The sequence below is a fragment of the Lampris incognitus genome, chromosome 9 (assembly GCF_029633865.1).
Source record: "Lampris incognitus isolate fLamInc1 chromosome 9, fLamInc1.hap2, whole genome shotgun sequence".
Lineage (NCBI taxonomy): Eukaryota > Metazoa > Chordata > Actinopteri > Lampriformes > Lampridae > Lampris > Lampris incognitus.
The window spans coordinates 4,042,952-4,059,567 of record NC_079219.1 but is presented as its reverse complement, the minus strand read 5'-3'; the positions used below and the strand labels follow the sequence as shown (position 1 = coordinate 4,059,567).

Genomic DNA, 16,616 nt, shown 5'->3' with positions numbered 1-16,616 from the left:
CTTCCTACCCGGAGACACGGCCAATTGTGTCTGTAGGGACGCCCAACCAAGCCGGAGGTAACACCGGGACTCGAACCGGCGATCCCCGTGTTGGTAGGCAACGGAATAAACCGCCACACCTCCTTGACGCCCCAGTGTGAAACTTCTGCCTTGACTTATGAACATCAACGTAATATAGGAAATGTAGAGGGTAGGTTCAGGGTTAAGGTTAGGTAGTGGTTAGCCCACCGTGTCTCATACAGGTGCTGAATGGTACCTTCTGTGTTATATATCAACACTTTGTCAACGGCGTGGATATATGACACCATGGGATGAGAGTAGGCTTGGTAGATAGCAGCTAGCTGGATAGACAGCATACAGACAGACGGCGCTTGCTCAGTACATACTGATAAAATAAACATATAAGCATTCACAGGTGTGACTTCAGGTTCAGGTTCCTGAAAAAAGTAAAATAGGACAGTGAGTAGATACCGTCATGACGCCCTCCAGGAGGCCCGAGTCCGGTTTGTGGGGTATTTGCCTCTCTGTGGACCATTTCTCCACAATCGATGAAACCTGAGGGTTGTCCACGTTGAGGATACGGAAGCCAGTCATGTTGACGCCACAGAAGCGGTATGGCTCCAGGTCGATGGCCATCAGGTCCTTCAAATGGACACCAATAAAGAAGGACGTTAGTCTCATTTGGTCTGTTAGTGGTCAGCCTTACTGTTGCAGAATTTACTGCTGTAAAAACCAATCTCCTCGCTGGTGTGTCCTCACATAAAGAGAGATGGATGGAGCTGCTGATTAAAGAAGCCAAATAAAGAGAAGAGGGAGACTCAGCTTCGAAGGGTTTCAATGCGGGAGGATAAAGTGGGGTTTTTGTATCTGGGATAACCAAAGTCTTAAAAAAAAGAGCTTCATCACTTTGCTATTATGCTGTCCTTAAGTCCAAATGATAAGACATTAAAGCTCCTCAAAGCAATGCTGCACCATAAATTCACACATCCATACAATTTTTCCCCCCTTTTTCTCCCCAGTTGTACCCAGCCAATTACCCCACTCTTCCGAGCCGCCCCGGTCACTGCTCCACCCCTTCTGCCGATCCGGGGGGGGGGGGGGGGCTGCAGACTACCACATGCCTCCTCCGAGGGGGGACATAGCATGTGGGAGGATCACACTATTCCCCCCAGTTCCCCCTCCCCCCTGAACAGGCACCCCGACCAACCAGAGGAGGCGCTATAGTGCAACGACCAGGACACATACCCACATCTGGCTTCCCACCCGCAGACATGGCCAATTGTGTCTGTAGGGATGCCCGACCAAGCCGGAGATAACACAGGGATTTGAACCGAAGATCTCTGTGTTGGTAGGCAATGAAATAGACCGCCACGCTACCCGGACGCCCCAAATTTAATATTGTGATTGTGCTTGAAGAATGGTGAGGTGAATACAACCATGTTTATCTGAACGTTTACCTCAAAGAAGTAACACGCTGTTCCCTGAAAGTGTATGAATTATGTTTTAAGCCGAGAAGCCAGTCTGCTGGAGGGGATGAATAATGTAACACTTGCAATCTCTCGGCAACTTATAAGCAAACACCAATTCAATTTGAGCCGCTGTAATTTCTAGGGCAGCCATTGTAGCTGAAGTGTGAAGTCACATGTCGACACATCTCGTGTTGGAATTGGCCACAGGGCTAAAAAAGACATTTGGATGAACATAGATGTTTCATTAGCACCCTGTGGGGTTACTGCTGGGAGAGCAGGAGCGTGTAGGACACTCAGTCAAGAATGTTTGCCTCCAGTTACTAACCCCCCCCCCCTACAATCATGCAGCTCTGCAGGACTGCAACGCCAAGCAGAGTACTCCGTTCCATGGAAACCAAATCAAAGTACGACACAACTGTTCTCCATGGCACTCTTGAGCACTCGGCTCGGCTTAGATCCAGGTATCAGGTTTTTCCATTTTGCAGCCTCGGATACAAAGAAATCGGGATGCAGTTGTATGCAAAATGGTGCAATTCATCTTTCCTGGCATTCTCATCCCCATTTTGCACAATATTGCAAATCAGATAAGAGGAAATGCAGCAAATAAAAATGTGTGTTTTGCAGAGCCGCTTCGACAGCTGAGACAGATTTAAAGTGGCACTAGCATGACACGAGCCTGCTGTTGCAGGTATGCTAAAACGTGCATCCTACGAGTGTGCAGCACACGCATCTATGAAAAGGGTGTCGAGTTGGCAGACATAACAAAGTTCTCAGCTCGGGTTCTCTCATATAAACCCCGTAGGGTGGAGACGCTGGAGCTGTGACAGACTCATTTCATGGGACAAGGATATTATTACCCTACACCACTCTGCCGTTGCATTTTTACGCTCTAATAAATTGACATTTCCCTCACCTCAGCAACACAGACATCACCAGCCTCCATCGAGGGTAAACTGTATCGCCGGGTATACCGCACACGGATTCATCATTTTGGATCAAATCAACCCGCCAGGTGTAATCTTCTTAATAGCGTGTCAATCAGCCTGATGGTATATTGAAACTTTAGGTGGAGCCGAAGTCCTGTTTGGTTCTATAAAGACGGCCTGCCTCCATAGGGAAAATCGCCGTCTCAACAGTATCACATAAAAAAAATAAATATAAAAAATGAAGTTCTCAAAGTTAATACTGAGGGAAACATAATCTGCGGGTTCTTTCCTGCACCATCTGCTTCAAAACCGGCACAATGCAGCGATAAACAGCTGCAGGTTTCACTCGAGAAGCGCAGGTTGTGCGACCTGAACGTGACGCGCGGCAGAACAATGCCATTGCCACGCCGTCGAGCGTGAAAGATGACACACGTCACGCCCGGCTCCGTATGTCATATCGGATTATCACAACGGACCGGCCAAGTCCACAGCCGGATAAGCGAGGGGGAGTCAGCGAGGGAGGGTGACGGAGGGAGATTGAAAATGAGATAGAGGCGATAACACAGAGCCGAAAAAAAACAACAACAGAGCGGCACAGTCCATGATGTCGTTCTCCTTCCTACCGGCCGCTTTGTTACCAGACAGCCACAACCACTGCCAAGAGTACACAACTTTACTGGGACTGACTGCCAGGATCCTTAGAAAGCTCCGCGGTTCACCTCATGGATCAGGTTTGTTGTTTTATCTGTCCAGACTGCTATTCAGGTGACATCCATGCTGTTTTATTCCATAAACGTAGACTGGAAAGTGAACTAATTTGGGCAACATTACGTTTAGACAGCAGGCAAATCACATTTGTTTCTTAAACCGGATCTTCAGGACTGGCCGACTGTTATTTGCGAGTGATCGGGTCGGATTTGTGTGCTCGTCTGCATTGGGTGCCGTGGTAAATATGCAGGCGCCTCCTGACTGAAATCATCACAGCAAGCCGCAGGCTATGAAGGATGAAGATGTGTCCTCGTACTCCTCACGCCATAGTAACATGGGGCAGCAGTGGCTCAGGAGGTAGAGCAGGTGGTCTGGTAACTGCAGGGTTGCCGGTTTGATACTTGGCTCCTCCTTGGAAAAATGTCAAGGACATTCGCCAGGGGGACGTAGCGAGTGGGAGGATCACGCTATTCCCCCCAGTTCCACCTCCCCCCTGAACAGGTGCCCCAACCGACCAGTGGAGGCGCTAGTGCAGCGACCACACATCCGGCTTCCCACCCGCAGACACGGCCGATTGTGTCTGTGGGGACGCCCGACCCAGCCGGAGGTAACACGGGCATTCGAACCAACGATCCCCTTGTTAGTAGGCAACAGAATAGGACTTGATAAGATAGGACTTGCTGTACAGACTTGATAAAAGCAATCTGACTCCATTCTGGATGTGCCAAAAACCAGATTTGTGCTGCCAGTCTGAACATCACCTATGATGAGCTAAAGTCCGTAACATTTTCTTGTCCATAATCACAATTCCGTTCATTTTTATCGCGGGCAAATCCTTACAGAACTGAGAAATGGTTGTCCACAGCAGTTTTTGTCTTACATACTTGGAAGTGACTTTGAATATTGATTCCCAGTCCGTTGCCTTTACGCCGTCACCTCAAAGACCTCTGTCGACTTCACCAGTGAGAGGCGTGTTTACTACAGTACGCTGAAGACTCCATTATGCTGCCGGTTTGTCAAACAAAATTGATATTGTGGACTGGATCCAAAACGCATTGGCAATTAGCTGTCATTCATCAAAAGAAAAAAAAAAACAAGCGGCGAGGAGATGAGAACAAACAAGAATCTATTTGCATTAACAGGCGTGTGCACATTACCAGCGTGGTGAAGATGTAGTGGTAATACTCCGTCATCATCCCCATGGTCTGGGCCTGAGAGGGGGAGAGACGGAAAAGCGTGGATGAATAGAGAGATAAAGTGTAGGTAAAGGTCATTTTCAATCTTTTCTGAAAATCTATATCGTAGAAAGAACAAACACCAGTGACAACTGAAGAGACAGAAAATAAAAATAAAAGACTGTCATCGATAAAGGAAGAGAACAGGCCAGGTTTTAATGATTATATTGACTGACACAGCTTGAGTTTATGTAGAAAATCACTTGTTGGGATTTCGGCGCAAATGCCCCTTTTCCACTGCATGGTACCGGCTCGACCCAGCTCAACTCTACTCACTTTTTTTGGTTTTCCATTGGGCAAAAGTTAGGGATAGTACCTGGTACCAGGTACTTTTTTTGGTACCACCTCCATCGAGGTGCCAAGTGAGCTGAGCCAACACTAAAAGGTGACATGAAAATACCACTATAAATAAATAAAATATAAATATATATTTAATTATATTTTTAAATATTTTTATTGAATATATATAAAATCTTATAAAATAAATAAAAATATTAAAATTTACATATAAATAAAAATAAAGAAAATATAAAGAAAATGTATTTATGTTTATTTAAATATAAATAAAATCTGACCACTGGTTGGTCAGAGAGAAATTGAACAGCTGTGTTTATAACCAGGAAATGCCAAAGTGAGTCTTATGAAACTTGTATTATAGTTGATTATGTAAAAAAAAGATTTTGTTGTCAGTGAATCTCTTAGTTACACTAATGTTGTTCATGTGAAGCACACATTTAGAGTTGTCTTGTTGTTTTTTTTTTTGAAAATACAACACTCGTGTGGGGTGCTGGTAGACAAGTGAGGAAAAACTAGTCAACACGCCCACAAATGACCAGCGGGGCTTCGCCGTGAGGGGGTACTACCTGCAGTGGAAAACCACATCCCAAAAAGTAAAGCCAGTAGAGTCGAATAGAGTAGAGTCGAGCTGAGCCGGTACCATGCAGTGGAAAAGGGGCGTAAAAGTAAAGAAGAACAGCAGCACTAGAAGTTTTTCAATGCATTGAAATGGGGTGCAACGGCCTGGGTCACGTGACATTTTCCCAGGGAAAGGGAAGTTTTCAATCAGAGCAGCATGGCAATCTTACCCCCCCCCCCCCAGGCACACAAACACACACACACACACACACCACAATCACTGCCACTTGTTTCACTCAATCCACGTTGAAAGCCATCACATTCCCAGGGCGGCTGTGCTTCCTGTTTAATTGCACCATCTGCTGCGAAGAAATGCCAAGGTTATGCAAATAACACACTGCACGAATTCACTTTTCATTCTGTCGACATCAAGCAAAAAAGAAAAAAAAAAGGAAAAAAGTGTGACATTGAAAGTTGTGTTGTGTTTCACATTTATGAGCGACTTGTTTCGTTAATGAGAGGGACTGTTGTTATTTCGCTGGACACGGGCACACCGTGCTTTTTTTTCTGTTTATTTCAATTCTCTTCTTTTATATGTGTTGTTTTTTTCTTTTTCTTCAGTATTTACCTTTTCCTGACCCCATCAGGGGAGAAGCACCGAAAACAAACTTGAATAAATAAATAAATAAAAGTGACAAAGTGTCAGAATGGAGCCATTGAAAAGTGGGGTTCTAGACTCCAAGAGAAATGGCCCCCAAGAATCCCAGACAGCAGCAGCTCTGTCTGAGCTGCCACGTTTGCCCACACGCTGCAGGGGTAATATAACCTGCCGTGTTCAGGTGAGACTTCCTGAAGTTGAAGAGAGGACCAGGTAGGTTGTGAAGAACTTGTTAAAAAAAAAGAAGAGGCATATGTCTGTATACATTATATGCAAGCATATATGCATGTATACTTACTCTATATCAACAAATCTGTGCCTCAGCGACAAATGTTGAAACCAACATCGCCCTATGATACAACACAACCAAACACAATCGAGTCCAGTAAAATCCCAGTAAATAAGAAACAGATAGTGCAACTGAGAAGAACGCACAGCAATGAAAGACCTTGTATAATGCATGAGCATGGTAGCTTATAATCCATCCATCCATTATCCTGACCACTTAGCCTTCTCAAGGTCACAGGGATGCTGGAGCCTATACCAGCATTCACTGGGCAGCAGGTGGGGAGACACCCTGGACAGGCCGCCAGGCCATCACAGGGCCGACATACACACTTTCATACCTACAGACAATTTAGTACGGCCGATTCACCTGACCTACATGTCTTTGGACTGTGGCAGGAACCTGGAGCCCCCGGACCAAATCCACGCAGACACTGGGAGAACATGCAAACTCCACACAGAGGACGACCTGGGACGATCCCCAAGGTTGGACTCCCCTGGGGCTCGAATCCAGGACCTTCTTGCTGTGAGGCGACCGCGCAAACCACTGCGCTACCGTGCCGCCTAATTTATAATAAGAATGAGAATTCATGGCCGGTTTGCTATGGCACCACCAAGTGTGAATGGTGATAGTAGGAAAAGAACATATAGGGTGAGTGATGAATCACCCCCGTGAAACTCACCTATCATTAATTCAAGAATGCATGCTCAGCATGATTTATATACGATATAGAAAACAATATAGAAATATACATGGCAAAATTGTGGCACAAACAATTTGGAAATGAATATTTTAGATGCTCATCCAAAAAATTAGTTCAAAATTGAAATTTTTTAGTAGAGCGCCTGCTTTTCCATAAGGATCTGAACTCCCCGTGACTCCTCACTAAATTTACACCCTGATTTCACTGCGAGTCCTCAGATCAAAAGGTACTGTAGACACTCCCGGCCTGCCCCATATGCTGAATACGCAATTGCACAGAGCCCCGCTAAGCCTTTTTTTTTTTAAATAAAAAAAGCTGCCAGGAGAAATAAAACCAGTCAATGGCTCTGAGCCAGTGCAGGGCGCCCCTGTTCAACCGACAGGTCATGTCAAGCCAATCAACATCTTTGACCCCGGGGCCTCCATGTCAATGGATAGAAGAAGAAGAATACACTTTATTTGTCATTTAAATTCACTCTCTGCGCTTAAATATCCTATTGTATAGGAGCAGTAGGCAGCTGCAGCGCCCGGGAACCAACTCCAGTTCTTCTTTCCATTGCCTTGCTCAGGGGCACAGACGGGAGTATGAACCCTAACGTGCATGTCTTTTTGATGGTGGGTAAACTGGAGCACCCGGAGGAAAACCACGCAGACATGGGGAGAACATGCAGACTCCACACAGAGAGGACCTGGGGCCTCATGTATCAGTCGTTACTAGGGGCAAATGTGTTCTTACACACCCATGGGATTTTTTAGCCCTGAGGTTTGTCTCAGAGACCAGTGTAGAACCTGGGTAACCCCTGAATTTAGACACTGATTGGCTAACACTGATGTTTTTGCAGGCCTGGACGACTGCTCGTTGCAAGAGGTAGACAACAGATGTTAGGAGGAAGGAATTACAAATAACCATCATGCTTTGCTACTGACTGTCAGACAACTTGAGGGCTAAAAAATTCCATGGGTGTGTAAGGACAAATTTGCCCATAGTAACGATTCATACATGAGGCCCCTGGGACGGCCTGGAGTTTGAACCCAGGACCTTCTTGCCGTGAGGCAACAGCGCTAACCACTGGGCCACCGTGTCGCCCAGATCACGTCAGCAGATGGATTTGATTGGCCCAGGTTCTGCAGCAACTGTCCGATCAATCATTGCACTGCTAAAGTATGACATGATGGCGCCTCCGAAACACAAGTAGGGGGCGTATTCCTACTTGAGAAGAATGAAGAAAACGAAGACAGAGAGCCGAAGTCGGGATTCAGGTACATGTTATGGAGTCATTCATTGAAAATCAAGGAATTCATACAGATATTCTTTAGCGATTCACAGGTGAACGTTAGCCAGTTCTGTTCAGGAGCAATTAAACTGCCGCTGACAGACGGCGAACCCCAAGCTAACTTACGTTTGCGCGAGACAGATGTTCGCTTTTTGAAGTTCGTTGTGTGTGCAGTCGTCAAAGAACAATGAAATCCATCAGATGACTTAAAGCGGGATGCAATTTTTTGTTCATACTGCAGTTTGATGTAGGTTGTTTTGGTAATGGCACTATTGTTATTATTAGGAGGAAATGACAAGTGATCTCTCTCTCTCTCTCTCTCACACAAACACAAACACGCACAAAGAGTTAACTAGAAAAAAGCTTGACAGCTTTAGGGAAACTACAGATTGCCAAGTTTTTTTTCTTTTGGATTTTCCCCCCTTTTTCTCCCCCAATCTTCAGTTGTACCCGTCCAATTACCCCACTCTTCCGACCCAGCCCGGTCGTTGCGCCACCCCCTACGCTGATCCAGGGAGGGCTGCAGACTACCACATGCCTCCTCCGATACGTGTGGAGTCGCCAGCCGCTTCTTTTCACCTGACAGTGAGGAGTTTCACCAGGGGGCTGAGGCGCGTGTGGGAGGATCACGCTATTCCCCCCAGTTCCCCCTCCCCCCCAAACAGGTGCCCTGACCGACCAGAGGAGCCGCTAGTGCAGCGACCAGGACACATACCCACACCTGGCTTCCCACCCACAGACACCGCCAACTGCGTCTGTAGGGATGCCCGACCAAACCAGAGGTAACACGGGGATTCGAACCAGCGATCCCTGTGTTGGTAGGCAACCGAATAGACCACTACGCTACCCGGACGCCCCCAAGATTACCAAGTTTTTGAAGATAAATGTTTCCATTTTTTTTAAACATATTTTGAAATGTTTTATTTTCCTCTTCTTGCCTTTTGTCGCGTGTTATTTTTGGCCACAGACGTTACACATTATACTTTGGATTGAATTTTGTCACTATAGATATCTGACGTTTATCATCAGACCGTTGAAGTGATGCAACTTGCCGAGCCGACAGCATTGCAGCTCACCTACTATCAAACTGGCGTCTGTTTTTACTGGTTTTACCATTTGGCCACATGTTTCTCATACATCATACTGAGGTATTTACAGGAGATTGTCATGGGTAGTCACGAGCCCATTAAGCATAATTAAATCCCTCTAGTCATTCTGACAATCCTACTTACAGGACATTGGAAACCTCTTTTCTATGCAGTGGAAAATATTCTGTTTGTGCAATCAAGGCAATTGGCAAATCATCTTATTGGAGGAATTAGACAACATCCGTCTATAGTACAGTGTTAGTTTCTTTCATGGTGTTGGTGTATATAGCACTTATTCACACCTCACATCAACAATAGCAATTCTTCTCTGCGTTGAGTGAGCTTTGTTGTCATTTTAGATTATTTTGAATTGTACGGCTGCAGTTGAGTGTTGGCTGCGTTGTGTTGTTTTTTCTGCCAAGATGCCTTTTGGCAAGAGTTGCATTAACCTCCTTTTTCGTTGACGGTTTAGAAAGACTTTGTGTCTTGAGGCTTTTGCTTAGACCTCTGGTTTAAGGTCTGAGGGCATAACTTTTAATGAACATCTATTGAATGAAGGCACGTTTAATACAAATGTGTGTTTTGTGTATTAATGTCATGCAAGGATTATGCCCGCTTTATAGATTGTAGGAATGTTCTTACCACATTGTGGTAGTATACAATATCCAAAGGTTGTCAGATTGTCCTCGTAAAATAAATAATAATTATATTCCGATAACACCAACAGCAGTCTAGCGGCGGCCTCGCCTAGTGTCGACTGTGTTTTTGGTGTCGTCGAGTGGAGTGCGAGGAGGTGTGTTGAGGGTGTCTGGCTGGGAGAGCTGGGGTTGGATCAGCTGGGGGAGCCTGGTCTGCTGTGTCTGGTGGGCCCAAGGACCGCGGCCCCTGCCTGGAGCTGTGCCCAAAGAGGAAACACCGAGGGTGGTCTGACAGGACGCAGAAGTGGGTCAGGCTAAGCTAACTGCTAGCCAATGCAGACCGGCAGTTCCGACAGTCATTCTGGCTGGTGTTCGTTCTCCTGGACAATGATTTTTTTTTTGGTACTTAGGTTGGATATAGGTGTTCTTAGTTTGGATATATGTATTCTGTTCTTAGTTCAGATATATGTGTTCTAGTTTGGATACATGTGTTCTTAGTTTGGCTATACTATGTGTTCTAGTTCGGATTTACTATGTGTTCTAGTTTGGATACATGTGTTCTTAGTTTGGATATATGTGTTCTTAGTTTGGATATACTATGTGTTCTAGTTTGGATTTATGTGTTCTAGTTTGGATATATGTGTTGTTAGTTTGGATATATGTGTTGTTAGTTTGGATATATGTGTTCTGTTCTTAGTTTGGATATATGTGTTCTAGTTTGGATACATGTGTTTAGTTTGGATATATGTGTTCTTAGTTTGGATATACATATGTGTTCTTAGCTTGGATATACGTGTTCTAGTTTGGATATATGTGTTCTTAGTTTGGATATATGTGTTCTTAGTTTGGGTATATGTGTTTAGTTTGTATATATATATATATATATATATATATATATATGTGTGTGTGTGTGTGTGTGTGTGTGTTCTTAGTTTGGATATGTGTTTAGTTTGGATATATGTGTTTAGTTTGTATATATACATGTTCTTAGTCTCGATATATGTGTTCTTAGTTTGGAGTGTGTGTGTTTGTGTGTGTATGTGTTCTTAGTTTGGATATGTGTTTAGTTTGGATATATGTGTTTAGTTTGTATATATACGTGTTCTTAGTTTGGATATGTGTTTAGTTTGGATATATGTGTTTAGTTTGTATATATACGTGTTCTTAGTTTGGATATATGTGTTCTCAGTTTGGATATATGTGTTCTCAGTTTGGATATATGTGTGCTTAGTTTGGATATATGTGTTCTTAGTTTGGATATATGTGTTTTAGTTTGGATATATGAGTTCTTAGTTTGGATGTATGGGTGTTTAGTTTGGATATATGTGTTCTTAATTCGGATATATATGTTTAGTTTGGATATATGTGTTCTTAGTCTGGATAGCTGTGTTCTTAGTTTGGATATATGTGTTTAGTTTGTATATGTATATATATATGTGTGTGTGTGTGTGTGTGTGTGTGTGTGTGTGTGTGTGTGTGTGTGTGTGTGTGTGTGTGTGTGTTCTTAATTTGGATATGTGTTAGGTTTTGGATATATGTGTTTAGTTTGTATATATATATGTGTTCTTAGTTTGGATATATGTGTTCTTAGTTTGGATATATGTGTTTTCGTTTGGATGTATGTCTTCTCAGTTTGGATATACACTCACCGGCCACTTTATTAGGCACACCCGTCCAACTGCTCGTTAACGGAAATTTCTAATCAGCCAATCACATGGCAGCAATTCAATGCATTTAGGCATGTTGACATGGTCAAGACGATCTGCTGCAGTTCAAACCGAGCATCAGAATGGGGAAGAAAGGTGATTTAAGTGACTTTGAACGTGGCATGGTTGTTGGTGCCAGACGGGCTGGTCTGAGTATTTCAGAAACTGCTGATCTACTGGGATTTTCATGCACAACCATCTCTAGGGTTTACAGAGAATGGTCCGAAAAAGAGAAAATATCCAGTGAGCGGCAGTTCTGTGGGCGAAAATGCCTTGTTGATGCCAGAGGTCGGAGGAGAATGGCCAGACTGGTTCGAGCTGATAGAAAGGCAACAGTAACTCAAATAACCACTCATTACAACCGAGGTATGCAGAAGAGCATCTCTGAACGCACAACACGTCGAACCTTGAGGCAGATGGGCTACAGCAGCAGAAGACCACACCGGGTGCCACTCCTGTCAGCTAAGAACAGGAAACTGAGGCTACAATTCACACAGGCTCACCAAAATTGGACAATAGAAGATTGGAAAAACGTTGCCTGGTCTGATGAGTCTCGATTTCTGCTGCGACATTCGAATGGTAGGGTCAGAATTTGGCGTCAACAACATGAAAGCATGGATCCATCCTGCCTTGTATCAACGGTTCAGGCTGGTGGTGGTGGTGTAATGGTGTGGGGGATATTTTCTTGGCACACTTTGGGCCCCGTAGTACCAACTGAGCATCGTGTCAACGCCACAACCTACCTGAGTATTGTTGCTGACCATGTCCATCCCTTTATGACCACAGTGTTCCCATCTTCTGATGGCTACTTCCAGCAGGATAATGCGCCATGTCATAAAGCTCGAATCATCTCAGACTGGTTTCTTGAACATGACAATGAGTTCACTGTACTCAAATGGCCTCCACAGTCACCAGATCTCATTCCAATAGAGCACCTTTGGGATTTGGTGGACCGGGAGATTCGCATCATAGATGTGCAGCCGACAAATCTGCAGCAACTGCGTGATGCTATCATGTCAATATGGACCAAACTCTCTGAGGAATGTTTCCAGTACCTTGTTGAATCTATGCCACGAAGGATTAAGGCAGTTCTGAAGGCAAAAGGGGGTCCAACCCGGTACTAGCAAGGTGTACCTAATAAAGTGGCCAGTGAGTGTATGTGTTCTAATTTGGATATATGTGTTGTTGTAGTCTTTGGATAACTGTTTTTGTCTTTGTGTTGCACTGCTGTGGGCTGGGGGAAACGATATTTCATGTCACTTCATGTACACAAATACATGAAGTGAAAAGACAAAGAGAGAGTTCCTGATTCCTTATATATAGGGCCCCCCAAAACAATCTTGCCCAGGGCCCCCTGTTGTCTAGAGCCGTGCCTGACTGTAGGGTCCAAACAATGAATACAGAAATAACTTTGCATGAATAGAATGGGGTTTTTTTAAAATGCCAATTCATGTTTAAAGCATCTTTAAATTACCTTTTTGGAATATCTACCTTCACATCTGTACTGCTGGTGCAACATTCAAGGTGAAAATACATGTAAATCAAATATTTCAAATTTCCATTTCTTTTCCTGGAGAGGCAAACCTCTTTTATTTAAGTGTGATAAACTGAAAGTAGCCTGTGGGTCAGCTTGAGTAGTTTGAGAGCCCATAAATATTATCATTCCTGCTTGCAAACCAGAACATAAACGATATCCTCCACAAATTCTGCCTTCAGCCGGTCATTTTAAATGGGTATCACAAGGCATTACATTTAGAAATAGAACATTATGCCCCGCAGTATTAATATTTGAAGGATCTCCTCAATTTCAAGAATGATCTGTTCTGTACCCAAATGACCGTGAAAGATAGGTTGTACACTAAAATTGTGTCCAGCTGCTGTGCGCCTTCATCATTTTCATGACGTAAACCCCTACAAACGACGATAGACTTTTCTGGAAGGTCTCGGCATGATGAAGAACAACACATGTCACAAAAGAACAACCTTGCAGTATAGAGCGTGCCTGTTGAACAGTATGCCTTTTTTTTTTTTGGTGTTTTTGAAGCACTGTGTAGCTTTTATAGTTACTTTCAGTAACAACTGATTTGATATGACTAAATTGGTGTCGGTGACAGCTGTGCGGAGGTGCACAGGCTTTCATCCCCCCCCCAGTCATGCTAATATCTGTCACATGGAGCTCATGCGGGAAGGAGGAAGATGCACTTTACACAAATATACAAGGCGGCTTCTTTGACATTGCCACTGGATGTCTCTAACTCACCTGTTTGAGAATCTGGGCGGCCATCTGGTGACTGCAGTCGAAAATGATGCGAAATTCACGGCCTCGCTTCATTTCTTTGAGGAGTGGTCTGGTGTCCTGTGTGTCCAGAGGGAGCTGGCGGATCTTTAGTCTTATGTTGTACCTGGACGGCGCCATGATAAGTTCCTGCAGTCTAATAAGACCTTAAAGAAAAAAAAAAAAAGGGAAGACAAATATACCCATGGTTAAGAACCTTACACAGGATATACTACAGTGGTGGAAGTTTTTTTTTTTCTCGCCCTTTTTCTCCCCAATTGTACCCGGCCAATTACCCCACTCTTCCGAGCTGTCCCAGTTGTTGCTCTGCCCCCTCTGCCGATCCGGGGAGGGCTGCAGATTACCACATGCCTCCTCCCATACATGTGAGTCGCCAGCCGCTTCTTTTCCCCTGACAGTGAGGAGTTTCACCAGGGGGGACATAGCACGTGGAAGGATCACACTATTCCCCCCAGTTCCCCCTCCCCCCCAAACAGGCACCCCGACCGACCAGAGGAGACGCTCGGGCAGCGACCAGGACACATACCTACATCCAGCTTCCCACCCGCAGACACGGCCAATTGTGTCTGTAGGGACGCCTGACCAAGCTGGAGGTAACACGGGGATTCGAACCGGCGATCCCCATGTTGGTAGGCAACGGAATAGACCGCCACACTACCCGGACGCCCTGAAGGTTATCTTTTTTTACTGTTTTGAATTTAAGTGCAAAGACACTGTGCAATGCACCCATATGAATTAACTTCGGGGTGTTATGTGATGACTACAGGGGCCGTCACTTCAAATTCTCATATCGAAATTAAATGTGAACTTGAATACTGGCATGTGTTTCAGAAATGAATTGTGGACCTTGTTATTTTAAAGGCTCCGTCCTTAATTCAATTTTAAACAAAAGAGTCACCCTGCTACCAAAACACAAAACACAGGGTTGGAAGCTGCTTTCATTCCCAAATTGACTGACAGGTCTCGTAATACAAAGACGAACACTAAACGACGACTAAATCTGGGTTATGTTGTCTGATGCTGTAGAAGGTTTGTTTACACCGGTAAGGCTTGTAAAGACTGCAGTACAACAGGCCCATACCAGCGGATGAGAAAAACGCAAAATGCTTATTTTCAATATACAACTCCAACTCTTCTCCCTTGTTTTCTTTTGAGTTTCTCCCCCTTTTTCTCCCCAATTGTACTTGGCCAATTACCCCACTCTTCCGAACCGTCCCGGTCACTGCTCCACCCCCTCCGCCTATCCAGGGAGGGCTGCAGACTACCACATGCCTCCTCCGATACATGTGGCGTTGCCAGCCGCTTCTTTTCACCTGACAGTGAGGAGTTTCACCAGGGGGAGATAGCATGTGGGAGGATCACACTATTCCCCCCAGTTCCCCCTCCCCCCTGAACAGGCGCCCCAACCGACCAGAGGAGGCGCTAGTGCAGCGACCAGGACACGTACCCACATCCGACTTCCCACCCACAGACAAGGCCAACTGTGTCTGTAGGGACACCCGACCAAGCCTGAGGTAACACAGGGATTCGAACTGGTGATCCTTGTGTTGGTAAGCAATGGAATGGACCGCTACGCTACCCGGGAAATCTGACCCTTTTTTAATACACATATTCAAATATAAATTCAAGCTACACCTACATTTCTGTTCCAAATATCAAACTTTTTTTTTTTTTGTAGAAGGGTGACGGTCCTAGTCCATACAGAGAGCACAATACGAGCCTGCTCACCTGTGCTGTCATCATATACCACGGTAGCCGTCTTCCATTTGAGGAACTGCACCAGGTCCAGGATGGCGTAGCTCAGCGAGGAGTAATCCGGGTATAAATTGGCATAAAAGGTGTCCCTGTTGTCCATGGGGTGATGCTTCCACCTCACTTGTATGTGTGGGACTTCCAGCGCGTTGCAGATGGACTGCACGGCATTTGACGATGAACTATGTGAGGGCCCAAATATCGCCACCACACCAAGAGAGAGCTGGTCACAAGCTAGACGAAAGCAAGAGCAGAGAACATATTTGACATGCAGTTTAACTTCTCAGCCACTGAGATGCATATTCAACAGCAGCAATTCCCAAAATGTCTTGTTCATGAATACACATCAGTGCAAGCATGACCGCCGTATACGTGCAACCTACCCATCCGCTAGTATGACAGGTGTATACAGTATGTTGTGCTAGACATGTGTTTTTGACACACGCCCCACCAGACCAGCTCAGACCTACCACAACCCTGGGCTGGGTCTGAGCTGATCTGGTGTGGTGTGGTGTGTGAAAAACACACATCTAGCGCAACACAAAGCTTCTCCCTGGCAAGTCAACCCCACCTCCTCGTGGTTCAGACTGTTACCACTAACAGGGCTCTGGCTATGGGCAAACTGCCGGCGCCCTAGAAAGTAACCGGCCCCCTGCTGCCTTGTGGGATAGGCTATTTAGCCAAAGGCTAAGGGTGGGGCAAACCCCGACAGAAAACCTCCGGAGGAGTAACCCCCCGTAGACCAATTACTATGGCCCACTTGAACGTGAATATGTCCTGGTAATTGAGTCAAGGTTACCCCCAGTTATGGGTTAAATAACAAAAACTACTGCCTTGTAGACACCCTGGGTGGGGTAAAGGCTATGGCACCAACCCAGACAGAAATTGGGTTCTGAAGGAGTTGCGACCTCGGTCTACTATCAGCAAACAACAAGCCTGATGCTCGACTGCGGTCGAAGGATGATGACAGTACGTCGCTTTGCTGGCCTACTCCACTGACGGGAGTCTTGCCTTCATCCGTAC

The 16,616-nt window shown here is 45.2% G+C and overlaps 1 protein-coding gene across 1 annotated transcript in view; it reads right to left on the bottom strand.

Annotated features, from left to right (window-relative positions):
• Positions 1 to 16,616, bottom strand: part of grik3 (glutamate ionotropic receptor kainate type subunit 3) — a 255,415-nt gene that overhangs the window by 68,819 nt on the left and 169,980 nt on the right. The window contains exons 4-7 of the mRNA XM_056286082.1: positions 15,570 to 15,827; positions 13,806 to 13,987; positions 4,261 to 4,314; positions 472 to 642 (exon numbers count right to left, since the gene is read on the bottom strand). Of these exons, the coding sequence (XP_056142057.1) occupies positions 472 to 642; positions 4,261 to 4,314; positions 13,806 to 13,987; positions 15,570 to 15,827 (665 nt within the window). The remainder of the gene's footprint in view (positions 1 to 471; positions 643 to 4,260; positions 4,315 to 13,805; positions 13,988 to 15,569; positions 15,828 to 16,616) is intronic.